The sequence below is a fragment of the Onychomys torridus genome, chromosome 5 (assembly GCF_903995425.1).
Source record: "Onychomys torridus chromosome 5, mOncTor1.1, whole genome shotgun sequence".
NCBI lineage: Eukaryota > Metazoa > Chordata > Mammalia > Rodentia > Cricetidae > Onychomys > Onychomys torridus.
This window is the reverse complement of record NC_050447.1, coordinates 20,957,086-20,984,220: the sequence shown is the minus strand read 5'-3', so window position 1 is coordinate 20,984,220 and position 27,135 is coordinate 20,957,086. Positions and strand designations below refer to the sequence as shown.

Genomic DNA, 27,135 nt, shown 5'->3' with positions numbered 1-27,135 from the left:
ATTTCTTCTGCGTCCGGTGTCTTGCCTGTTCAACACTTGTCTACTCACAGGAAACACTTTCTGGTCCCTGACTGAAGTTCTCTGAGGCCAGCAGCAGCTGTGGATATCCAGACAGTTGAGGCAGGCCAACCAGATGAGTGGGGATTGGGTGCACCCAGGACAGGCCCTAATCTGGGTCATTTGGATCTTTGCAGCCGTCATCAGGGGTGAGATGGTCAGGGGGAGATTAGGGCTCTCAGGATGTGGGAGAACGATAGGATTTTCTACTAGGGGAAAGGAACTTATTTCCAGAGGTCTTTGGGGGCCCATTGTGGGCTGTGTAGACCCTTGGGGCTTCAGTATTTAGTGTTGTTGGAAGTTTGGGACCAGAGCCTCCTTCTCAGAGGCAGACAGAGTTGTAAAGAATTGACTCTGTCCTTGGGGTTACTCACACCCTGTAAGGAAAGGCCATCCTGGGCCCCGGGGAGACATGTGGACTGGAGCCTGTGCTCTATGGCGTGGCCTGTGGAGGGAGACAGGACTTGCACAAGTGCCAGAGCAGGTAGTGCCAGAATTCCTGGGTCCTGCTAAGTAAGTAATTGGAGGCCCCATATTCTGTGCAAAACCCAAGATGCTAGCTTGCCTAGCCATCCAAAGAACCATCTTCAAACTCTTGGAAGTACAAGAGCTGATTTCAGCTGTCATTATCATGAGAGGTTTTTTTTTTTTTTTTGTATTCTCACTAATATATTTTCATTTTTATATGTAATCAAAGCAGCTACCTAACTTATCCAAACAACTCCATAGATATTATTGCTCAGGAGTCCTTGAGGCTAAATTTTAAAGGTAATTTATTTAGTTCGTAAAAACAAAACAAAACAAAAAAACAAAAACAACAACAACAAAAAACCCCACCATCCTGTAACTGCAGGCAACGATTGATATGTGGTGGTTTTGTGGTGAGTATGGAAATGACAAGAGTGTGGTAGACCCAGCTATCAATTTGGCAGGACCCAGGCATCTAGAGAGCTCCAAAGAAAGGGACCACTTTGGTCCAGAAGAAAAGCTTCTCCTCAAGTTCTTTGGTGTGGTGGTGGATGCTCAATAGCAACTGAGGCAGGCCCCTCTGGTGGTGGCTTCTCAATCAATCCTGACGGAAGAGGACCTTGACTCAAAGAGAAAGTCCCAGCTCCTGTGGCCTCTGTGGGGAGAAAGACACCCTTGAAGGGAGCCCCGGGGTGGCCAGGTGTCTCCCTCTTTCCGTCCTGTTCCTCAGTTCTCCCTTGTGTTTCCCCAGGGGCTGTGACTGAAGAGCCACAGAGATACACCAGGCTGGGATGGGTGAAGGGAAAGCAAGTTACCGTGCTGGGGAGCCTCACACCTGTCAACGTGTTCCTTGGCATCCCTTTTGCTGCGCCCCCTCTAGGAGCCCTGCGGTTTTCCAATCCACAGCCCATGAGCCCCTGGCATGACTTGCGAGAAGCCACCACCTATCCCAGTTTGTAAGTCATGGGTGGCCAGCGGTTCTGGGGACTGGGAGAGATTGCTGAGGGGGAACAGAGGTCATGAAGTCCTGGGGCAGAGGAGAGGAAAGATGGACACGGAGGTGGGAGGAAACCAGGGTGAGTGTTTCTGTGTCCCAGGGCGCCCACCCTGGCTGCTCAGCAGAACTGCTGGGGCCTTGTTAGAAATGTATTATGTTCCCTGGCCTCTTCTAAGTTTCACGAATCAGAACCCTTTAAGCTGGGCCCAGGAATCTGAATGATCTGAAAGCTCTGTGGCATTCTGAGTCCTGAGTAGGTGTAAGAAGTGCTGTGATGGGCTGCCTGAATCTTTCAATGAAAGGGACTTTCCTGGTGTTTCTGTGTGGCCCTTTGCCATGGGCTGGCCTTTATGGTCAGTCTGGATGAGGGATTCAGAGAGCAGAGCTACAGTGTGTGTGTGTGTGTGTGTGTGTGTGTGTGTGTGTGTGTGTGTGTGTGTGTGTTTAACTCCCATAGTCTCAGTTGCGCCTAACGCAAGGCCTGGACCACAGTGAATGTTCGTGCAGTGACAACATGGCTGCTGTATTAGTTTTCTAGTCTCTGGGACCAAATTCTGACTGAAAACGATTGAAGGGAAGATGGGATGATTTGGGCCCACAGTCTGAGCAGGTGCCATCAATGTAGCAGAGTCTGTGGCTGTAGGAGACTACAGCTGGGGCTCCTCACATCTGGGCAGATGACGAAGCAGAGAGCAGGCTATGCTTCTGCTGTTTTCTCCCTTGTCCTTCACTGTGAGACCTCAGCCCATAGGTCTCATTTAGGGTAGATCCTAGAGGAGCAGCTTCTAGGTGATTCCAAATCCAGTCAAGTTGACAATGAAGATTAACCATCACAGATGCCTCTGTGACACAAGGCTGGTGAGTAGCTTCCAGCCAGAGAGGTTAGGCTAGTAACCAGTTACCATGTCAGTTGTGGGAGAGTGCTAGGACACTGTGTGGGGCAGGAAGACCTGAAAATTCCCATGGATCTCCAATTCTGGTTTTGTGAAGGCCTTAGGTTGGGTTACATGGGGTTAAAGGATTATCTTGGTATCAGAACATTCCCTACACCCCAAAAGATGACTTCATGCACTTCACATGTGGACTGAAAACAATATGAAGAACTCATTAGTTGGTTATTTTTTGTTTATCTGTTCTTTCACTTATTTATTCAACTCATCCAGAACCAACTCCAGAATTGGATATCATTAGGACTTGGGGGTTTCCACAGGGGACTAATAAGGTTCTTCAGTTTACAATGGGACTATGTCCTAAGATGTTACAAATTAAAAATATATTTACTTCACCTACCTTACAGACACTACTCTACATCAACCCCCAATCATATAATACATGGGTATGTGCCCCTGTGACACTGTGGCCATTCACCTACACAACTAAGCATCTTGAGTACTGGCCCACATGAAGCTCACCCAACTAAAGATCAAAACTCAGCATTTGAAGCCTGGTTTCTGTGGACTACATATTGATTTTTCACATTATAAAGATAAGAAAAACATCAGATCGTTGTGTGTTGGGGACTGTTCTTCCCTCAAGGAGCATGTAGGCCAGTAATGATGAAGGACGGAGAAAAAGAATTGATAACTGAAATGTTAGGAGCCAAGGCAACCACCAGGGGTCAGAGAAGGCAACTGACAGAGCAGAGAACCCCCCCCAGCCTAGCTTTAAGGAAAGAAAGGTCAGGCATGCCTTTGTGGAAAGCAATGAGGCCTGAATTTCTGAATGACCACATGCAAACGAGCCAGGAGCACAACCACCTAAGAAGGAATATACTGCAGTGGTGGTCTCTCACTGTTCATTAGTGTCCACTTGTCTATCAAGAAAACAACTAATAATAACAGAGCACCTACGTCTGGCAGAAACGTCCACACACACAGTTTCACTTAAGTTACCCCTTAGCCCTTTGGCTAAGACCAAATGTGGTACATCCTCATTTTTAGTGAGTGTCAAGCTCTGTGCTAGGAACTGGGAGGTGCAGAAGTGACTAATCCAGACTCACAGGCTTTTAAGCTGCTCATAGTTGAGTTGGAGAAGATGATGCTATGAGCAAGCCTGGGCTAAGTTCTAGGGCATAGCATGCATTCTGTGAGTGTTTCCAAAGAACAGCTATGACCCCTCAGAGAAATCTCAGAAGGCTTCTTGGAGGAGGGGTATTTGGACTGAATCTGAAACAAAAAAGGATGATTGTGAGCCAGAACACATCAAAAGAAGCAATCGAGGCTGAGGGACCTTGAGCAAAGCCTGGGTGCAGGAGTCTTTTGTGTCTATCTGGGTTCCTGGTATGGAGACTGCAGGAGGGTTCCTTTGCTCCTCTGGCTGTAGAGGAGAGACTGGCAGGAAAGAGCCTTTGCTATGAGACTCAGTGGTGGGTATAGATAGGGAGTGTCCTTGGGGTTAATGACACAATTATTTTGGAAAATGAGCTTTTCTATCCAGGAACTGGATAAAAGGAAATCATCATTTGTTAGTTTGCTTGTTTCTGAAAGGAGAGGCCTGGGGGCACAATCAGATTCTGAATCAACTGTTCTGACGTGCCTCTGGGCTCACAAGGGATGGCTGGACCTTGCCTCTGCCCCAAGAACTGGCCCCTCCCAGAGTCATGCTGATATAGATTGTGGAGAGATTCTCTCTCTCTCTCTCTCTCCCCCCCCACCCCCCCTCCCCCCACCCAACCCCCTCAGGTGCCTTCAGAACCTAGAGTGGCTCACCACATATCAAATAATGCTCAAAGTGCATTACCCTGAATTTGGAGTCTCAGAAGACTGTCTGTACCTCAACATTCATGCACCAGCCCATGCCAACAATGGCTCCAGTCTCCCGGTAAGGCTGCCTGCTGCACTGCACATTTGCTAGCAAGTCTGGGCACCATCTGGGCATGGGGGCATCTAGAATTAGACCTAGCCTCCTATTGGGTAAGGGAAGTTTCATCACACAAGTAACTTGCTTTTCCAAAAATTGTAATGGTAGCTGTCCCCTGCCATTGTCTCTGTTGGATATTTCCATGGTTATGATTTAACTTTCAGTTTTTGTTTCACTTTGTTCCTTACCCAGGTAAGTATTAAAATTGTATGTGCAATTTAGAAAAGATACAGTTTAAAAAGCTTCTGATTGCTTTTTGAGTTTGAGAACCCCTCTTTTAAAAGAGTAAATTGAGTAATTCAACTTTTCTTATCTAATTAAGACAGTCAAGTACTGATGTCAAGTATTTCATTTAAGAATATAAGGAATCCTGTAGATGAATGAAGGAAGGTTTTCTATGACCTGCATTTTAGCCACACCCTGTCTCTCAGCATCCTCTCTTCCTATGCCTCTGTAATGGGAGAGCCTTTCTGGGGTATCAGGCAGCAACATTAGTCAAGTACCTACTGTGTGCCAGGCGTTGGACATTGTATCATTCAACACAGTGCATAAGGATGGTTGAGCTCATTTTGTAGATAAGGATGTTGAGATGCAAGGCGTGCACACGTGCTTTCTCTGTGTTGTACAGGACCAGCGCTTCCCCTCCATGGCTCTCTTCTCTTTTCCTGACCCAAAGGCTATAGTCTCAAATACGGAGTTAGAAGAATGGAAGGGATTTACTATGATCTATGAAAGTAGTGACAATACCATTTGAATAGTACTTTGTGTTCACTGGTCCTAATTTTTCCTAAACAAAGCGAAGTTTCTGTACCCCCTTTTGCCCCCTTTTACACTGAAGGTTAAAAAAAAAAGAAACCTCTTCAGCTGATGTCTTATCACTGTGATAGAATACCCAGACAAAAGCAACTTCAGGGAGAAAGGGTTTAGCTCACAGTTCCAAGGGTTCAGTCTGTCATGGCAGACTGGAAGGATTGCTCACACTGGATCCACAGGCAGGAACCAGAGACCAGAATGCTGATGCTCACCTCGCTTGCTTCTCTTAGCTCAGCCCAGGACTCCAGGCCCACATTGGGATGGGTCTCTCCATTCAGTTCTCCTGATGTAGATAGTCTTTCACAGCTAGGCCCAGAGGGTAGCCTGTCTAGACAAGGATCACATGCGCTCCTGGAAAGCAGATCTGCTAGGTGACTCTAGAGCAGCGGTTCTCAGCCTTCCTAATGATGCGACCCTTTACTACAGTTCCTCATGTTGTGGTGACGCCCAACCATAAAGTTATTTTTTGTTGCTACTTCATAACTATAATTTTGCTACTGTTGTGGATTGTAATGCAAATATCTGTTTTCTGAGGGTCTTGGGTGATCTTTGTGGAAGGATCATTTGGCTCCCAGAGCCCACGGGTTGAGAAAGACTGCTCTAGAGCCTGTGAGGTTGACAGTTTTAACAACACAGCCACTGCCCTTATGTGAGCCTTAAGATGGTTACTTTCTTCCTGTGGGCCATAGGCTCAACAGGCTTCAGTTATCAGTCTCTGAGCACTTGAACTGAGCAAACACTCTTGTAAAAGCTTTAACTACAGACACTTATTTGGACCTCACAAAAACCTCCAAAGTGAGATATTTATGCTCTTCACAACTCTTATACAAGGGAAAACAAAAACAACGATCCCCAGAAAGGTTGAGTGGCCTGTCAGTGTTCACTCAGCTAATAGAATCATCATGCTTAACTCTGGATTTTATTTAAAAAATAAGACCTTAGAGCCTACTTATAAAGAAGAGTGAGATGTTTATATTTTCCTCAATAAAAAATAATCCAACAAGCATGGGAAGAGATTGACGAGTGATTCTGTCTCCTCAGGTCATGGTGTGGATACCAGGGGGTGGCTTTGAGACTGGCTCAGCCTCCATCTTTGACGGGTCTGCCCTGGCTGCCTATGAGGATGTGTTGATTGTGACCATTCAGTACCGCCTAGGGATATTTGGCTTTTTCACGTGAGTCTCTTCTGGTGAATGACACACCAGACCAGAAAGGGAAGCTGGAACAGTAGCTGTGCGCAGCTACTTTAGGAGGAAAGAACCTTCAGTGGGATTGTGTAAATTAGGTCCTTATTGGTTAGGCAACTTAGCACATTAACATAAAACCCCTCAAATCCTAGCAGTTTAAAGGGAGCTCTTTCTCATCAAGGACAGTCCAGGTTTGTGCCCCCAATGGACAGAAGGCCTTACACATGGTCATCCAGTGCTCCAGGACTCTTCCATCTTGTGGCTCTGATGTCAGTTGTCTAGATCTGAATCTCTTGCAATGAAGAAATCACAGAGGGCCTCACAGGGGACATGTTCCTGGGTCAGCTTGAAGATGGCATTCATCACTTCTGTTCATGTGCTCCAGGGAAGAAAGCATTCACAGGGCACACTGGGCTGCCACTGACCTATTCTGTCTATCCAGCATGGAAGGAGAATGGGGTGGTGGGATATGTAGTCCAGTCTTTCTCCCCTCTCAACTCTCAGTACCTCCTGCCAATGGCCTAAATGATACAACTTCCAGAGGTCAACCTTTTGGTAGCAGGGCAGAAAAAAACCCAGAGAGGCAGAGAGGGCAATGTTGAGAACCACCCCTCCTGAAGGCTGTGAAGGTTATTAGCTGTATACTTCTTGAGGCCAAGTTGGGTACACCTGCTTCTGTGGGCACTGTTTTTGTTAATAACTAGACAATTTAGGATTTTATAATTCACTGGCTCAAGTGGCAGAGATAACCCTCACCAGCAGGATGTTTTGGGATCTATGGGTTAAGGGGAGCCAAGAAAACCCTAACATTGGACGTACAGTATTGCATGTGTACTTCTCTGGAGTACAGGACTTCCACCATTCTTGAGGAAATCCCAGAATGTGAGAACTAAGCCTGTTGTCTTCAGCTCCTGTAGGGCTCTGGTTCTCAGTGTCCTGCCAGCTCACACCTTACTGAGAACTGTGGAACTACAGGACACATAGGAACTAGCTAAGAACTCCCACTCTGCCTCTTATCCCTAGCACTCGGGACCAGTATGCCCCTGGGAACTGGGCCTTCCATGACCAGCTGGCTGCCCTGCTATGGGTCAAGGAGAACATCAAGTTCTTCGGTGGAAACCCTGACTCTGTGACTGTCTTTGGTGGCTCAGCAGGAGCCATAAGCATTTCTAGCCTGGTGAGTTTTTGGCTTTGACTTGGGTGACTCTTAGCTAGGGTGGTTGTAACCGTAGAGACAAGACATCACCTACATTTGGTTGCTGTTATTGTGTTGAATACATACAACATTTTTATTTTCTTGGGGTTGGAAATGAAACTTTTATCAGTTCTTTGAGTATTTCATACATACATACGATATGTTTTGATCATATTCATCTCCTTCCTCTTCCCCTGAATTCCTCTAAAATCTACCTCTCCCAGCTTCATGTCCCTTTTTATTTTTAATAACCCACTGAGTTCAGTTTGTATTGCTCATAGCCACATGGGTGTGGAGTAGTCTACGGGAGTAGACTACACATTTAAAAATACATATTGCTTCATAGATAAGTTGTAAGTCTCGGGCACGGCCTCATTTCATGAACAAGACAGCGGTCACCAGAAGAGTTTAGGTGAATTCCCAAAGGCCACATAATGAGTGATAATTTGAGGGGGAAAAAGATCCCCGTGTTTGTAGAGTCGAATCCCTACAATCTAGTCACTAGAACTGATAAGCACTTATTTGTAGTAGTCACACACACACACACACACACACACACACACACACACACATGCACGTACACACAGTAGTAGGTGGCATCACGTCTTGTGAACAAGCAGAGAGAACATGCACTTGGAACTGCTCGTTGTGACCTATTTCAGTCCTTTCCAAGGCTACGCTCCCCTCTTTGGCTCTGCCTCTTATAGGTTTCACACTGTTTCCTAACACTGCCATCCTAGAGACCAAAAATCTAGCATTTGGACCTCGTGTGTGTGTGTGTGTGTGTGTGTGTGTGTGTGTGTGTGTGTGTGTGTGGCAGCGGGGGGTGGGGGTCACAGAAACCATACCAGTGTTCACTAGAAAAACTCAGCTAAAGCATGAATAATGAAAGATGTGTAGATGCACATAGAGTGCTCATGCCTCACTGAGAACTGGATACAGGCATTGTCTTTTTAGAGCTGGTCGCTGCCCAGAGTTTGGACGAGCATCCTTTTGTATAGCTCAGCTGCAGAACTGATGCCTTTGAGTACAGTTGTTGAGATTTTTTTTTTTTATAGTTAGTACCCATTTAAACATTACAAAGTACCTTGTAGCAAACCGCTCTTACACTATTACGACAGGATAGCAGGGTTTTTATGGTTTTCTCTCAAAGATTTCACTCTTCTCCACACCAAATTTGACAGCAATAATTTTTACCCACCCATCTTTATCAGGTTTTCCCTCGACGCAATGCTTTCTTTTCACACGGGAAGTCCACTGTTTCACACTACATTCACTTGATTGTATTATCACAGTAACAAGTGCAGCTGGCAGTATGACTTTGGGAATAACATACTCTTGGCATAAGACTGGAAGGAGCAGAAATGCTTGAATATGCGAGCAGAAATGCTTGAATATGCTAGAGAATGATTATCCCCAAGTGGTAGAATTCCCTGGCACAAATTAGCATGTTAATAAGAGATCAGTCACATGGTAGTGGGTTAAGAGAGTTTCTGCTGTACAGAGCCCAACACTACTCAAGGTAACTTTATGTTTTCATTCTTCCTCCCTAAGAAAGAGCATGTTAACACACTTTTTATATATGACAAGGGTCACTCTTCATGACTGAAATTGGACAGGCACTGAGTGAACATTCATAGTCATTATTTCTCTTACTATAAATAAAAATATTTATGACCTGATGCAATTTTTGCTACAGTGTTTTGTAGCAAAACTGTTGCTACAGTGTTTTGCTGCAGAGGAATAAATTGATGCTTGGGAATATTAAGTGACTTGCTAGAAGGAAGGGAGTAGAGACACTAGAAACCATGTCAGACTAGTTAAGTGTTCCCAAAGCCAATCATGGAGGTCCATGCCTGTAATCCTGGTGCTTGGAGGCTGAGGCAGAAGGATGGAGGGAGCCTGAGCTATAGAGGAAGATACTGTTTCAAAAGCAGAAAAAAATTAATAAAGAAATGGGGACTTACAGTGTTGGGGCCTATCTGGGTTTCCTTGTGGCTTTGTCCAGCAGGTCTGCATAAAGAGGATGATTGGACCATGGGCCTGAGTATCAGGTGTTTGGAAGGGTCTACACTTGGCTGTAGATCAAGGGGGAGGTCTTTTGCTTCTTCCCTAGGTATTGTGATAAAAAATAAAAAGCCCTCTGGAATAAAGTTCAGAGCTGGTGTGGCTTGAGACCCAGGCCATCTTGAGGCTATCCTGTGTTTCCGTCTTTCCTCTCATTGTCTAGGTATCTCTTTAGAGCTAACAGTCCTCAATTCTCCCTACTCAAGAGTACCCAGGGTTGTAAAAGTGGCAGCTGGTCCACCTCATTACGGAGGTGAAATAACTCATGTAAACCTCTGTATCTAGTCCTTGAACTCCCAAGCAGGGCTCTCCAGACCAAAGTAGGATCCTGAAGGGGGATTCCTGGGATGGTGTCTTTAAGGAAGGAATCAGTGGCATGTATGATGGGTGTGATTCTGGGATAACCGCTGCTGGCTACTTTCTCTTCTTAGATTCTGTCTCCTTTGAGCAAAGGCTTATTCCATAGAGCCATCATGCAGAGCGGAGTGGCCATCATTCCGAGCCTGAAGAGTCTTGATGACGAGCTGAAAACTGATGTAGGTACACTGCTCGTATCCTCCTTGGTCCCCTGAAGCCCGGCTTCTCATTACATGCTTAGATTTTCCCACTAACTGTGTCTGAAGAACCTCATGCTAGTCCAGTGGCAGTCTTGAACCTGTATGGAAGATCTGTTCAACAGAAAAAGGTTCAAATACACAGCACAGAATTATGGTTGTGCACATGTGTGTCAGTCACCGAGTAGTGGTTCTCAACCTGTGAGTTGTGATCCCTGGGGGTTGAATGACCCTTCGTAGGAGTCGCCTGAAACTATCAGACAATAGAGATATTTACAATATAACAGTAGCAAAATTATAGTTATGAAGTAGCAAGGGAAATCATTGTATGGTCATAGAGGAAAGGAATCTACCTACACAATGCAACATTGCTGTTGTGCCTGGGTGTGCACATCTGTGATATAGTTCTTAAATATTTTTAATGGGACACAAAGCAGTCCCAGTTATTCTCAGTATTCTGTGCAGTTAGTCTCCTGTGCCTGCCATATTTTATGCTATCCTAGAGTGCAATGTTAAGAAAGATCCTGGGGCTGTTACCAGCTTTTTGGGGCAGATGGAGTGACTGATGGGGTTTATGGGATGAGGTAGGGTGCATATCCCAGATACTTGTCATCCCCGTGGAATTATTAATTCTGGTGGTTGCGTTTCCTTTTTATGTCTTTCCCTCCCTCCCTCCCTCCTTCCCTCCCTCCCTCCTTTCCTCCCTCCCTTTCTTTCTTTTCTTGAGGTGGATATCTCACTATGTTGCCCAGGCTGATCTCAAATTTCTGGCCTGAAGAAACCATCCATCTCAGTCTCTGGAGTATATGGAACTACACTCGTGTACTATGTCATTAAGCTTATATGATGTATTTTCTTAAACACAATGTAGAAAATAGCACACCCCCCACCAAAGTCTAAACAGGATCATAAAATTGTGAACTAGCTTCAATATAGATGAATACTGGCTTTGGTAATGCTTAATACAAAACTACTTTCAGCTTGTGCAATGATTTATTCACCCCAAAGCATTTATTGAGTATTAGGACTCAATTAGCTTTATCAGTGGAGAAAGCATATCCTCATCTGGAGAAGACATGATCTTGTTATGGAGGACTCTAGCTAGAGTCTGAGGATTGGTGTGGAAGGTGGTCCTTGAATGACCTACCATCACATGTAGACTCTATATGTTGACTGTGTATGCAGCCTATGTTGAATCTATGAAGCACCCATGACTCCTGGAATCTTAAGGGCAATTGTAAATGGACAAGTTCTACAAATATGAAAAGCTTGATGGTAGGGCAAAAAGTTGACTAGCAATGGCCTGGGTAGCAAAGGTGCAGAACACTGGAGTGATATGAGATCAGAGGAAGAAGGGCCTTATGGGACTGCAGTGGTCGGGAGAGATGTCCTGGAGAAGGCAGGACTTGGGCCTTAAATTAGAGAAAAGAAGTGAATAGAGGCAAAGACAAAATTGTAATTATGAAATAAAAAAGTAAGATTAGTATCTTTAAAGATAGAGAAAAGATCCCAAGAGATTCCTGGCCATGTGTGGGCCTAAAGTTTGATCAGTACTAACTCAGCTCTGATCCCAAGGCCTGCCTCAGCTGATGACTGGAGCTTGCAAAGCTTTCTCTCACTCTTGAGGTTCCAGCTCCACTTAGCCCTCTAATATCAGAACCTCATGACATCTAGCTAAGTTAATAGGACTGGTATATCTGTGGCTAGGAAGGAACTTTGATTCCAATCCATGGCCACAGACTGACAAGCCATTACCCCAGCTCTGGTAGCCACAAGAGTCAGGATAATGCCAATCCAACCTCAGTGTAGCAGCATGGACCTACAGAGAGGCAGGTGGCAGGTTGTACTTCACATAGAAGTGGCTGCATAGGCCACTTTTCAGGCTTTCATTCCCCTGGATGCATTCAGTACCACTGTCTGCCTGCCTTCTCTGTAAACAGTTGCAGGTGGTTGCCAATGTCTGCCGTTGCAATGCATCAGACTCCCAGGCTTTGCTGAAGTGCCTAAGGGAAAAGTCTTCCTTGGAGTTGCTGAGGCTTGGCAAGGTGAGGAGGGATGGGAAAAGATGGAGGTGGGTGACTCAGAAGATGGAGTGGCCAAACATTCTATCTCTTTTATTTGGGTTGATTGGAGACTTTGACAGGAGAGGGGTTGGTGATTCATGGCAACATCTGAGTAATGTGGAGTTTAGGACTCTTACAAGTGTATTACAGTGGGACAGGGATGTTGCTCAGCCTTGGTTGTTGCTTAGATATTGAAGGCATCACCCTGGGAAGAGGGTCATGCTTGTGCCACATGACCCCAGAAGCTAAAGTCAAGATCAAGAGCTGGGAGTTCCAATTGGAAGTAAATTTTCCTTGTTGTAGCAGAATATTCTAAAATCTCAGTTGCCTGTAAAGGAATGGGCAGAGATGCCCACTGCTATAGGTATTCAATCAAAGTCTGGCTGGCACTAGAGAATTTCCACCATTAGATGACTAATTGAACTGGATGGATTTTAATGGATCTTCCAGTCTGAGGCTCTTTGCTAGTCCTTGAATGATTAAGATTGTTATTTAATCAGACACAAATGTTTGTAGCTACTTAGCATGTATAGACTATCTGCATGCTAGAGTCTATAAAGTGAGTAATAGTGACCCACCATTGTAAGCCCTTGCATGGCCCCTTCTACCCAATTCCTTAAATAGGAACCTAAAAAGAGAAAACATGATCAGGGTTGGCAAGATAGCAAGGGTTTGCTGCATAAGCCTGATGGCCCCAATTCAATGCCCAGAACCCACCTAAGGGTGAAATGAGAGAACTACTCAACACAGGTGTGCTCTGGCCTCTACACAGACACTGTGGTGTGTGCATGCCATACCTTCCCTCATCACACACACACACACACACACACACACACACACACACACACACACACACGATTAATGAAAAGGTACAGGAAAAGGTTCGTACCCACTTCCTCCTGGCTACTTCCCACCCCCTTTTGTGCCCAGACATTCTGCAACTTGAGCAGGCATCAGTATCACCTGGAGGTGACCCCAATTAGGCTGCTCTCAGTGTTCCTTATTCAGCAGACCTGAGGATTTGTATATCTAATACATTTTCAGATGACATTGGTGCTGCTGGTCTATGAACTCCTTTGAGAAATACTGTGCTAGGATATTATCTCTTCTTTCGTTGATATTATTATTATTGTTTTATTATTTGGCAGATAAGAAACTATGGCATAGAAAAGTTTAGATTTTCTTTGTCCCTTAAGTAAATGGCAGGACAGGCCAGAAACTAATGCATTTGGCTGGGTTGCTAGTGTTTTGTTTTTCCTCTTTCTGGATGCATTTGGACTTCTGGGGACAGAAGATTCCATAAACAGAAACAGCCATTATTTTTTCTCTCTTTATTGCAGAAAACAAAGTCATTCACTAGAGTGATCGATGGTCTTTTCTTGCCTGATGAACCACTAGAACTGTTTTCTCAAAAGACATTTAAAGCAGTTCCGTCCATGATTGGAGTCAATAACCAAGAGTGTGGCTACATACTGCCCATGGTAAGAATTGTCTTCCCTCCCTGCCTCTCCCTCAGCAGCAAGGCAACTGATTGCTTCTATAGATGATTCCCCATGTGATGAGAGTCGGGACTTCTTGCTTTTCATGCAGCAATACTCTTCTCACTGACTAGACGAGGGCGTCTTAGCCTGTTTAAAGTCATTAAAACGTAACACTTGGTGCTGTGTATTTTAAATTAGAGGGGTTTATTCGACTTGTGATTCTGGCCAATAGAAAGTAAAAACAGTATGGTGACAGCATTTGTAGATGACTTCACAGGCTATGTCACAACAGAGAAAGGGCTACATGCAGAAGGGGTCCAGCATAAAGAGATGGCCCTACTTCATAACAACTTATCCTCTTGAAATCTAGTTATGCCCTAGGAGAACTACATTAATCTCTTCAAAGCATGGTGCTCCTTTGACCCATCACTTTTGCCCAGGTCCTACCTCTTAGAGATCTACCATCACACAATACATTTTTAATTGGTTTGAAACTTCCAGCACACAGACCTTTGGCTGGACATACTCAACCTAAACATATCTAAACTATAGGCAAGAAGAACTGAGGTCTGGAGGCTCATCAGTATGTCTGTTTTGCTCCTCATACAGATTTATGGCAAAAGAAGTAACTGTATGAAGAGGAGAGTTGGATCCATTTGTCTTACTAAAAAACAAACAAAAGAGCAAAGAAAAAAATCTATAAATGATTATTTCAAGTAAATACAGTTACTATTTCAGATAGGTTTAGGAAACTTAAATTTTGTTTTTGTTTTTGTTTTTGTTTTTGTTTTTCGAGACGGTGTTTCTCTGTAGCTTTTGAGGCTGTCCTGGAACTCACTTTGTAGTCCAGGCTAGCCTCAAACTCACAGAGATCCACCTGCCTCTGCCTCCCGAGTGCGGGGATTACAGGCGTGCGCTACCACTGCCTGGCTGGAAAATTCAAATTTTTTTATACTCAGTCTTGTCCCTGGCAATCTGACTTCTGAGAACAGTTCATGTCTAATGTGGAGTTATGGAATGCAGAAAAATTGTATACACTTTCAGGAGGGGACACTCACAGGTTCCTGCTTCCTGTCAGGCCACACTCTCCAGGGGCATACAGCAAGTGTGCATAATTAAAGGATGCTTTTCAGAGCATGCTCAGAGCAATGCAGAATGCAGTGGGAAGACGTCTTCTTCAGGGATGTCAGAGTATGGTGAGGATGAGCCCCTCTGAGGAGGGATGATTGAACAAAAGCCTGGGTGAGCATGGAAGGAGGTTTTCTGGACTCTGGGATTTAAGAAGTTTTTCACCTGCTTTAGAAGTTTGGAGGAGAGATCAAATTCATTATGATGGCAGGACTCATTTGTCTAGACCAACCTCTTTGTTTTAAACTGGCATGGGGAGGGACGGTAAATAAAGAAATCAGTGACCATAACCGTTGTGACCAGTCCCCAGAGTGCCTTTCACATACCAGGCACATGCCACCGAAATGGGAACTTGCAAACGGACATCATCTCCTCTGCTTTATAGTTAAAGAGACTAACTTTCAGAGGACGAGAGAGGTGCTCCCGTCTCCTAGCCAATAAGGAGACAGTGGTGTGCAGCTTTTGTGCATTTAGCCTCTGCTTCTCAAACAACGAGCCCAGATGGCTCACAGAAAATACCCTGCTTCTTTCCACAGAAGGACACCCCTGAGATCCTCCACGGCTCCAACGAATCTGTTGCTCTTAACTTGATACACATCTTCCTGGTAAGTGACTGTAGGTGGCGTGGCTCTGCAGAGAATCGTTCACTTGGCAAAATTCCCTGCTCTGTACACACGGATAGAGGTTAAAGTCCTCCTGCACAGACTAATGAATCAACTAATTAACTCAGTGGGCTTTTTATTGGTTCACAAACCCTTAGTCACAATCTTAAGTCCAAAGAGCTCTTTTTGTAACTCTCATATTTGCCAAACGTGATCTGTGGCCACTAGGCTTTTTCACTTCTATGCATTAATTTTCTTTATTTATGCCATTATCAACCTGTTTCTGGGACACACCAATGTGGATTTTTGGGTACTTCGTCCTCCTCTAGAATGTTTCAAATCAACACATATACTGAATTATCTAAGTATAACTTGAAAAGTTATGAATTATGAAATATACAGGGGGCTAGAATTCTATAGTTACTATCTGTCCATCAGGCTTTGTGTTAAGTTCCAGCATTAACAGACATGTGCTCATCTATTCATCTGTGAAGCATTTCAAACATTTTAGAAACAAACAGAGCGAACTAGGTCTTATTCTAGACACTAACATGTGAAAATAAATTTATTTCTTTCCTTCCTGCTCCTTCCTTTTATCTTCTTCCTTCTCATAAACATTTATACAGCATAGTCTCAAGACCATGTTCATTGCTTTTATTGACTCACAGAACATCTGTTTACCAAGACCAAATACTCTAAAACTTCCTCAGGCAATGAGATACAGTGTGGAGTGGACTGACATGAAGCAGAACAGATGAGAGCCCATGGCTTGTGTTGTCCACAGGAGGATCTCGGTAGCTCCCTGCAGGGAGGAAGAATTTCAGGGAGTCAGGAGTAAGGGGAGCATAGGAAGAACTATAGAGACCAGCTGGGAGCTGGGGAATGGGAAGAAATCAGCTGAAGGAGTAACTACTGAAAAAGAGGATCCGTGAAACAGTTACAAGCCAGAGAAGGAGTACAAAATCATGGAAGCCCTGAGGAACAGAGAAGGGGGAAGTGACTGGACTTCCAATTGAAGGTTTTTTTCCTGGCTGAAGATCGGCCTGACTGGGTTGGCCAGGGGTTAGTGCCTGGGCTTGGAAGAGGGATGTTTGGCACGTCTTGACTATCCAGTGAAGTGAACTGAGTCTGAAGATGGAGGGATAGTCAAGACAAAATAGAGCAGTGAGATCTCTCTGGCTGTTCAGTAGAAGCTCCTTGGAGAGAATTTCCACTGATCTGGAGAAGAAGAAGGGCATTCCAAATGCTGAATGTGTCTTGAGTGCAATCTTAAGGGTGGAAGTCAGTAGGTTTTCCGGGACTGCACAAGAGTGAGGGATGAGCTGCAGTGTCTCTAAGAAGGACCTGGTGACATGCAAGACCTGCTTCACAAATGGCGACTACTTCTCTGGTCTTGACCCAGAAGCCCCAGAGTCTGCCTTGTGACGGTCTGCCAGTGACTTGCCAGTGACCAAAAGCTTCTCCACCCCTCCAGACACTTCCAGGCCTGTAAGGTCTGTCGTCTCATGGTCCATGTGGACAGGCTCTTGTACCAAAGCCTGCACCGCTGTAGCCATCTTTTACTTTGGGCCCGATTAAAACACCCTCAGCCTTCTGAGCTCTGGAAGAGTGAGTCTCAGCTGCACTCCCAGGGGAGGCTTATGTGGCTTTGCTGCCAAATTCCACAGAAATGTGCCCATGGCTGTGCTACCAAAATGAAGACTTATGGTATAACAAATTTCCCAGTATCACCTAGGCCATTGGACCCTTTTAAACAGTCTCCATGGTGACAGGCCTGTGGATCCTCAGGTAGTTGACTTTCCACAGTCTGCCACTGGTACTCAGGGCAAAGTCAAAGTTAGAAGAGTTGGAGGCAGCTGGAGTTGGGTCAAAGAAGGCATCAGATGCCTGATGCACTCAGCAATGGGGCTCAGCAAGGCCCATCCAAGGCCTGCTCTCTGCCAGGAAGCATGCTCTTCTTGTCGTCCCATGTCATCCTTAGAACAACCCATTTCAAAGATTATTGATGAGGGAACTGAGGCTACAAGACACCCAACGGCTTAGAGGCAGAGCTTGTCCCAGGAGCAGGGATAGTTTTGTGGATGTGTGGCCAGTGTGTTACACAACACTTTCTGCCCTGAAAGGCCTTCCCTTTAGCTTGATGTCTGTTGTCACCATCTGGAAATTCCTAATAACTTCAGAACATAGGACGCCAGATTTTCACTTGTACTGAGCACCAATGTGTATACTGTATGCGGCTCAGAGCATGGGGGTTTGAATTCAGACTTATGACAGAATCATGGTTCCATCAGCTTGGACCAACCATTTACTCTCTCCATGTCTTAGTTTCCAAATCTGTGGAGTTAGTTTTAATGCATTTTAGGATTGCTGTGTATGTGAAATGAGGTAACACATAGACAGTATTTACAAATTTACCAGCACAGGTTAATGCTTAATTAACAGGTTGGCCATTGTTGTTGACTTGGGTTTCCTATGACCATGATATTTTCTTTTCCTCCCTCCCTCCCTCCCTCCCTCCCTCCCTCCCTCCCTCCCTCCCTCCCTCCCTTTCTCCTTCCCCTCCTCCCCCCTTTCTTTTTTTTCTTTCCACAGCATATCCCCACCCAGTATTTGCACGTTGTAGCTAAAGAGTACTTCTATGGCATGCACTCCCTAACTGACATTCGAGACACTTTACTGGACTTGTTTGGAGATGTGTTCTTTGTGGTTCCTGGGCTGGTGACAGCTCGATATCACAGAGGTGAGTCTCTCACAAACTCCTTTCAAGGTTACAGACAGTTAGGTAGGAGGCCATGGGGTTTGTGCTGTGCACGGAGGAGCCACCCCTGGGTTCCTTCACTGTGAGGATTTTTTTGGTGTGTCCACGATGGAAGAATGTAATATCCATCTTTGCAGTTCCAGAACATGGACTACTTTTTTAAAAAATGCTTTATTTATTTTTATTTTGTGTGCATTGGTATTTTTGCCTGCATGCATGTCTGTGTGAGGGTGTCAGATCCTCTGGAACTGGAGTTACAGACAGCTGTGAGTTGTCATGTAGGTGCTGAGAATTGAATCCAGGTCCTCTGGGAAGAGCAGCTGATGCTCTTAACCACTGAGTCATCCATCTCTCCAGCCCCAGACTACTTTTTTTTATTCCTTCACTTTCTTCACTTTTTTCTCTGGAGTTGGTTGGGTTTCAAAACATCTTAGCTATAAGAGTAAGGGGGGAATGGGAGAGAAGAAAACATCGTTGGGGAAGGGATGGAAAGCTAATCTACTCCTTTCATCCCTCCCTCCCTCCCTCCCCCCCCCCCTCTCATTTTCCTTCCTTTGCTTTTCTTGTAACAAATACTTAGCAATATGCTCCTTTCTGCTTGACTCTCTTCTATTTCCTGGAAATTTGACAGTGAGCAGAAGAGACACCCTGCCATTGTTCTGGTGGGAAAGACTGGAAAAAAGAAGCAAACAAATGAATATAGACTGTGTTTGATGGTGATAAGTACAGCAGTATAAAAGCACAGAGGCTATGGGCCAGGTTGCCATGGGAGATTACTGCGGCATTAGTTCTGTTAATGACAGGCAAGATGAGACTCTTGAATTTGGCAACACAGAGGTCACTGGTGACCTTGACAGTGACTTTAATGGAATGATAAGATAGTGGAAGCTTAATTTAAATGGTTTCAAAGAAAATGGGAGAAATTGATCTGTAGACTCAACACAGAACAACTTCAAAATGAACATACAAGGATGGCCAAATCAATCTTGAGAAAGTATAACAAAATTAGAGGAAATAAAATTCACTTGGTTTTAGGACTTATCATTGAGCTGTGATAACTGAGCAGGCCCCACCCCTTACTGAGGAGTGACTGGCAGGGGATAGTCGCAGGGGTAGAGAATCACTTTTTGTGGATGTTGCAAGTATTTCAAGGGGTCACCAGCACTAACTGGTTTTAGTAGGTTAGAAAATTAAAAGACATGAAGTTGGGGAAGGGAAGAGGAGAAGTGGGGTAGAGATAATCATATTTCATTATATACATCTATAAAATTCCACAAAATAAAGAAAAACTTATAAAGGGAAGCATACTGCTTTAATTCTAGCACTCCAGAGGGAGAGGCAGGTAGATCTCTGAGTTTGAGGCTAGTCTGGTCTACAGAGAGAGTCCCAGGACAGCCAGGGCTACACAGAGAAACACTGTCTGAAAGACAAACACACAAAATAGATAGATAGATAGATGATAGATAGATAGATAGATAGACAGACAGACAGACAGACAGATAGATAGATAAGTAAATAAATAAAGCTGTGTATTGGCTGGAGGGTAGATAAGCCGAATAGTAGAGCATAGTGCAAAGTTCAGAATATGTAGACCCACTCTTCTACAACTAAGAAGTGGAGCTGGAGGGCAATGAGATGACTGGCTGGGTTAAGGTCCTTGCTGCCAAGCCTGAGGACCTGAGTTCAATTCTCAGAGCCCACAGAGTGGAAGGAGAGAAAAAAACGTACTGATAAATTGTCTTCTGATTTGCACACAAGTGCTCTGGCATGCAGGTGTGTGAGCGTGCGCGCGCGCGTGCGCGCACATACACACACACACACACACACACACACACACACACACCTCCCACATGTGAGCTCTCAAATACAAACAGAGTCAAACTGAAAGACTGTGAATTCCTTTGTTTTTCTTTTTTTGCTTTGTTTGTGTGATTGGTGGTTCCAAAGGTTTATGGAAATATCAATAACTTATTACATCATAAACTGATCAGAAAACAGGCTTCAATGGCAACTTAGGACAATAATACAAACTTTATAAAGGTAGAACACCATTTAAAAAAATCAACAGCACCCAAACAATCAGTGAGACACAAAACCCAGGCACTGGTAGGATCGGGGTCCATCACTTCCATACCAGGACTTCTGTTTGTGTTGTTTCTGTTTTGTGTTTTTTAAAAAGTTATATTAGAAAAAGAAATAAGAATGTATTGCTCACATACAGGAAAAAGAAATGAACAGAAACTGATTTTGAGGAACTCTAAACATTGGAACTATTGAGCAAAAAATTGAAATAAATTCTTTTAACTATGGAATGGCAGGAATGTCAGTCACTGTATCACCACTGCCTCAGTGAAAATCTATTGTTTTAAATATGTTCAAATGCTGAAAGGAAGCCATGAGAATAAATTATCACTAAGTAGTGACTATAAAGAGAGGGTTTATTAGAACAAACATGGGAAGAAACTCAGCAGAGTGGAAAGGCATTATGTGAAATGAATGAATTACTCAAGGGATCCATTACAGATCTGAGCACAGGAAAGAAGGAGCGAGGAACTTAGATTACCATTTGAAACACTCAATCTGAAAGAGAAAAGAATAATGGAAAATGAACAGAGTATAGGAATCTTGAGGGACAATTTGATCAACCAAACTTGTATTTAATCGGATCCCAAGAAATACAGGAGAGAAAAAAGAGGAAGAAAGAATACGTAATGGATGAAATGTCCCAGAGCTGTTGAAAGTCGGGCATCTAAGAATTTCAACAGCTCCTGTATAGGAAAAACTCAGAGACCACAATGAGATACATCATATCTAAAGCCAAAGAAAAAGAACAGAGCTTCATGGACTCTGTAAGAGGGCTGAGACTGGTCATCTAGAAATGAGATTATCATAGGATCTGCCTAAAGAAGTGATGGTGGTCAGGAAGCATGGGGATGACGTATTCAGAGTGCCATAAGGTGAAGTAGCAAGGCTGCCAACCAGGGATTAGGTGTCTGGTGAAAGTGTCCTTCAGAAAAGAAGGAGAAATCATGACATTTCCTAGTACACAGGACTTCAGCCCATAGCTCACAAACTTGCCAGAGAAGGAAAAAGAGTCCTTTAAAGATTTTAAGCTGAAACAAAAGGATACAGAAAGCATTTCAAATCTACATGAACAGGTAAATAACACAGTAAAACTAATTGTGTAAGTAAATATGGAAGTCATTATTAATTCATTTTTGCTTATAACAACCCATTTCCTAAATGGTTTTAAAGACAATTGTAAATCTGTTAGTAAGATACAATGTATATAGATAGAAATTTTAATCTTAACAGCATAAAGTTTTATGGTATAAAAAGTAAATAAATTAAAATTAATTTGAACTTGATTGTATGTTAAGATGTGAATTACAAATATTAAACATTAACTTAGAAAATAACTAAAAATATGTGGTAAAAGGAGGAAGAGGTGGATCGAAATGATGCACTAGAAAATTATAATACAAAAGAAGGCAGTGACGGAGCAACTGAAAAATCAAAACTGCCGAAAGAGACATAGAAAACAGACAGCAAAATGGAAGTCAGTTTTCGCTCTTAGTCATTGTACTAACTGTGAACGGACTAATCTCTCAGTAGGCAGATGTAGAGGGATTAAAGAAACTATGACACATGCTATTTAGATGAGATTCACTGGAGAGCCAAGGATGGACATCCGCTGAAAGAGAAATAGTGGAAAAGATACTCAGTACAGACAGCCACCAGAAGAGACCTGGGCTGCTGCATAAGTCAGACAAAATAAATCTGGAGACAGAAAGTATGACAAGATGCAGGGAAGGACATTATAAAAGGGCATCTGTGCCAGAAAAGCATCAGAATTGAAAACCCATATGCACCTTATGATAGAGCCACAAAATGTATGAGATAAAGGTAAAAGAGAAAGCTTGAAGGGGTGGTTTTATTATGATAGTGTGAGACCTTAACATGCATTTTCAATGGCAGAACAATTATGCAAAATATGAAGAGGGAAATAGAAGATGAGAACAATACTATAAATCAACCAGAACTAACAATGCATGAAGAACGTTACATCCAACAGCCACCAGACTCCTCATTTTTCTTGTGTACATTTCATGTCCTCCAGGATAAACCACACAGTTGCCCACAGAACAAACCTCAATGCATCTAAAAGAGTAGAGTATGACCCCAGAGGAGTCAATCAGAAGTCAACAAGAGGAAATAGGAAAACTCAACAATGTAAAAATTAAACAACATAATTTTTACACTTAAAATACTATGGCAAAATGTGTATGACAAAACATTTAGTACTTTAACCATTTTTATGTCTCTTCTGTAAATGAAATAATATAGTATTTGTCCTTTTCTGGTCTAGCTTATTAGCGTAATGCCTGAAGGTTCATCTATTTACTATTATATATCAGAATTGCTTTCTTGGGATGAGGAATATTCTTTGCCTGTCTATACCATATTTATTTATGACTGTGGTGAATAATGCTGTTTGTATATGAGTGTATGGAGAGCCCTTCTTTTAGATGCATATCCGAGGCTGGGTTACTGGACCACACAATCATTCTAATTTTTGAAGAACTGCATATTGCTTTCTACAGCGGCCATGCCATTTTTCCTTCTCTCCCGACACACAAGAACTGCAGTCCCCTGCTGCATCAGCATGTGCCTCCTGCTGTTGCAGAAGGAATCACTCTCACATGTGGGTGAAGTGTCATCTAGTGACGGTGTTGATTTGTGTTTCCCTGATGATTAGACAAGTTGGAGTGTTTCCAGGTTCTTTTCAGACATTTCAAAATTAACTTTTAAAACTAACATAAAATAATGAGATCATATGATGAGATTTCATACATATATATAATCAATTCTCCCTCCCATGTACCCATCTCCCATCCCTACCCCATCTGTTGCTTGTCCCCTTCTTTCCCTTAAACAACTTTTCTTCTGCCCCCTCTATCTCCTTTTCCTTTGTCGCTTTTGATCTCCCTCCACATGTATACATATACATGTATGTGTATATATGTATATATAAATGTGTATAAATACCACATGTAAGAGAAAATGTGAAATATTTTCCAAACATTTTCACATCTCGTAGCAAAATGTCTGTGTAAACGTTTTACTTATTTTGTCCCAAGGATTCTTCATATATTACACAAATTAAATCATTTTTTGGACATAATTTGCAAGTATTTGCAAGGCATTCTATGGGTTGGTGTCTTGCTCTGTTGATAACATTCAACAATTGAATACCAATTCTAAGTCTTCATGCTTATTGCTTCACTTACATTATCTTTGTTAATTGTGTGTTTTGTGTTGTATCTCAGATACCATTTCAAACAAATACAGTGTGTGGGGAAGGTTTATTTTTGTTGTGTTTTAAGTGTGTGTGTTGGGTTGATGGACATGCTCTGTGTGGAGAGTTCACAATTGTGCATAGATTTGCAAAAGCTCTTCAAATTCTACATTTGAAAAGGTACATTTTATTATCTGTAGAAAGGTAATAGAAAGAGAAGAAATGGAATAAGCAGAAAGCAGATATATTGTGGTGTCTTGTAAGAGATGCTGAGAAATGAGCCAATAGTTGAAGGAAAAACTGAGACCAAGAATATGTGTGTTCGCTCATGTATGTCTGTGCATTGTCACAGAGAAAGGACCTTTGTAGAAGAGAACAAGGTTTTGGTTGCATGTGTGTGGATTCTTTTGGAAGGAGGGAATTACTCTGTGTGCCTCCAGACATCTGAACCAGGATCAATGAGAGGAAGTTCCAAGTGTATCTCAGTATGAAAGAGTTTTTCTTTTAGTTAGTAGAATTTTTTCCTTCTCAGGGTGTGCACATCTTTGTCACTAGGGATAAGAAGACTTCCATAGAGAGGAATTCCGGCCTCAAGGAAGGAAGGAAGGGAGGGAGGGAGGGAGGGAGGGAGGGAGGGGAGGAAGGAAAGGGAAGGAAAGGAGGGAGGGAGGGAGGGAGGAAGGAAGGAAGGAAGGAAGAAAAGGAAGGAGGGAGGGAGGAAGGGAGGGAGGAAGGAAGGAAGGAAGGAAGGGAGGGAGGGAGGAAGGAAAGAAGGAAAGGAAGGAAGGGAGGGAAGAAGGGAGGGAGGAAGGAAAGGAGGGAGGGAGGGAGGGAGGAAGGAAGGAAGGAAGGAAAGGAAAGGAAGGAGGGAGGGAGGGAAGGGAGAGAAAGGAGTGAGGGAGGAAAGGCAGGCAGTCAGGCTGGTTTATGTGGCCTCTGAGCTGTCACACCTCTGGGTCTATAACTTTTAACTTGCCAGGTAGGGATGCAGGGACACACCTTACTTTCATACATGCCTGATGTTTTCTGTTTTGTTTTTGTTTTCAGATGCTGGTGTACCTGTCTATTTTTACGAGTTTCAGCACCGACCCCAGTGCTTTGAAAACTCGAGGCCAGCCTTTGTGAAGGCTGACCACACGGATGAAATCCGCTTTGTCTTTGGAGGCCCTTTTTTAAAGGGTGATGTTGCCATGTTTCGTAAGTAACTAGCTTTGGGCTCCTTCTGCAGGATCATGGAATGTGGGATGGGGTGAGAAGAGTCAATTCCCCACTGCTTACATAAAGGCTCTGCTCAGCCCATCACTATACAAGAGACTTAATCATCTGAATAGTTTGCAAACATACACTTCCTCTCTCTCTCTCTCTCTCTCTCTCTCTCTCTCTCTCTCTCTCACACACACACACACACACACACACACACACACACACACACTGAAAAGTTATAAGCAAATCACACATAGGAAATACCACTAAAACATTTGGTTTAAAACACTATGAAATGGAGGTTCTTAACTAATTCAGCATGGCCTTTGACAGAGGCTAGGGCTGTTATTGAGAGTGTTTGTGGACTGTGGTTTAGCTTTATCTATCTATGCATCCTTGTCTTAGAGATAATGAGGTAGATGCTGCTAAGGTTTTTATAAGGATGAAACTAAACAGTTACCGTAAAGCAAACGATGAGTGCTTGAGACACACTTTTACTCAGCAGAGAGCTCACACTCTGGGTGAAGAAAGGCCTCTCCAAACTGGGAACAGTGAACAGCCTTAGTGTTAGGGAGGTAAATGCCTTGCAATCTAGAGTCTCTAAAGTCTATAGGAAAAGAGCAAGCTAATAAACACTTGAACAACTTATAGAAAAGTAGACGTGTAGGTGGCTCTTAATGTATGTGATTTCAACTCTCAGTTTCAGCTAGAGCAGGAGATCAGCAGACTATCCTTGGCTGGTGAATCACTCTTTCTTAAATCAATCCATGTTGGGAAGAACAGTACATTTAAACTGGTGTATAACAGCAGATGTGACAAACAGACAATTTCATATATTAGAAGAAGGCCATAAGTATTTACAGTGTGTACAATCTTTAGCCTGGATCTTCTGTGTGTAGAGTTTTGAGTAATTATATCCACATGTGCAAAAACATATGTGTGCATGAAAACATTGCTTTTTAAAAGAAAATATTTTGTGTAAATATCCATCACTAGAATATTGGATACTCATACTATGCTAAACACAACCTTAAATGCAATTGCATATACATATGTTTGAATACATATATTATGATTTTATAGAACAACAATTGACATATTTACAGCTGACCATGTAGAACTTATAGATACAAATTTCCAGATACAGCCTCTATAGAAAGAATAAGATACAGAACACGTGCCTATGCATGAGCAAATGTGTGGAGAGCGGTTGGCCTGCACACGGCACAGGTGGAGCCTATCTTCTTGAACATATCCAAGACCTTAGAAACAATGCTTGCCTTTGAGCTGGCAGTTAAGTACCTGCAGGGAAAGGATGAGATTTACCTGGCCTTTGTCCTATGCTAGGTATTGCAAGTGAGACAGAAGCAATTTGAGGGTTTTCAGAGGCTATAAGCAAATGGCATTGTTTTATAGATGGACCGTAGCATCTTTGGGGTTGATTGTTGTTAGGGGCATCTTGTAATCAATCTTTAGCAGATAGCAGAGGTTGGCTGTAATTAGTGAGAGAGAGAGAGAGAGAGAGAGAGAGAGAGAGAGAGAGAGAGAGAGAGAGAGAATCCCAAGAATCCTGTATCCAAATGAGAATGGCTAGAGAGAGGGCCAATGAGGAAGATATGAACTTATTTGTGAGGATTCAGTGAGGGGCCAAGATATGACAGCCTCAGTGAGTGGGAGGAGCCTGAAGCCCCGGTGAAGGGGGTAAGCAGCTGGATTTGTGTTCATCTGCAGAGGAAGCCACTGAGGAAGAGAAGTTGCTAAGCAGGAAGATGATGAAGTACTGGGCTAACTTTGCCAGGAGCGGGTGAGTGAACCAGCTGGCCTCCTGGCAGTGGGGTGTTTGAGGATGACCACCTCACCAGAGTCTGCTTTCACTTTCAGGAATCCTAATGGGGATGGCCTGCCTCTGTGGCCAGTCTACGATCAGAATGAGCAGTACCTGATGCTGGATTTGAACATTAGTGTCGGACAGAGACTGAAAGATCAGAGAGTGGAATTTTGGACAGATACTCTCCCCCTGATCATGTCTGCGTCGGAAGCACTGCTCAGTCCTGCTTCCTCCTTAATCCTCCTTTCTCTACATCTGCCTTTCCTTTTCTCTGTGGCCCTTTAGAAGTCATCATTGTGCGGTTCTGAATTTCCTGCTTTTAAGTTTCTCCCTCAACCATTACCCTCATTCTCTGTTGAGCTGCTTTCTGTGGGGATTTCTGTCCGTTAATCTGCTTTAGCTGGTGTTTTATGGGCTTAGGGATGAACCTCATGAAATTCTTTTCAACATCAAAAAATTCAATTTGTCTTGGAAGGTAATGAGATTTTCTCAGTGAGTCTGGAAGAGGGCTGGCTCATTACTTGTCATATAATGATCCTGTTACTCATATGAAATAAAATCAGAATGCAAAATATA

General features: G+C 43.4%; 1 protein-coding gene across 1 annotated transcript; it reads left to right on the top strand.

Annotated features, from left to right (window-relative positions):
• Positions 1–27,135, top strand: Ces5a (carboxylesterase 5A). The gene is made up of 13 exons (XM_036188513.1): positions 1–206; positions 1,277–1,481; positions 4,204–4,342; positions 6,236–6,369; positions 7,405–7,558; positions 10,075–10,179; positions 12,138–12,242; positions 13,601–13,741; positions 15,406–15,474; positions 18,064–18,211; positions 24,576–24,725; positions 26,463–26,535; positions 26,613–27,135. The coding sequence occupies exons 1-13, from the start codon at positions 134–136 to the stop codon at positions 26,842–26,844; spliced, it is 1,728 nt and encodes a 575-aa protein (XP_036044406.1). The 5' UTR covers positions 1–133; the 3' UTR covers positions 26,845–27,135.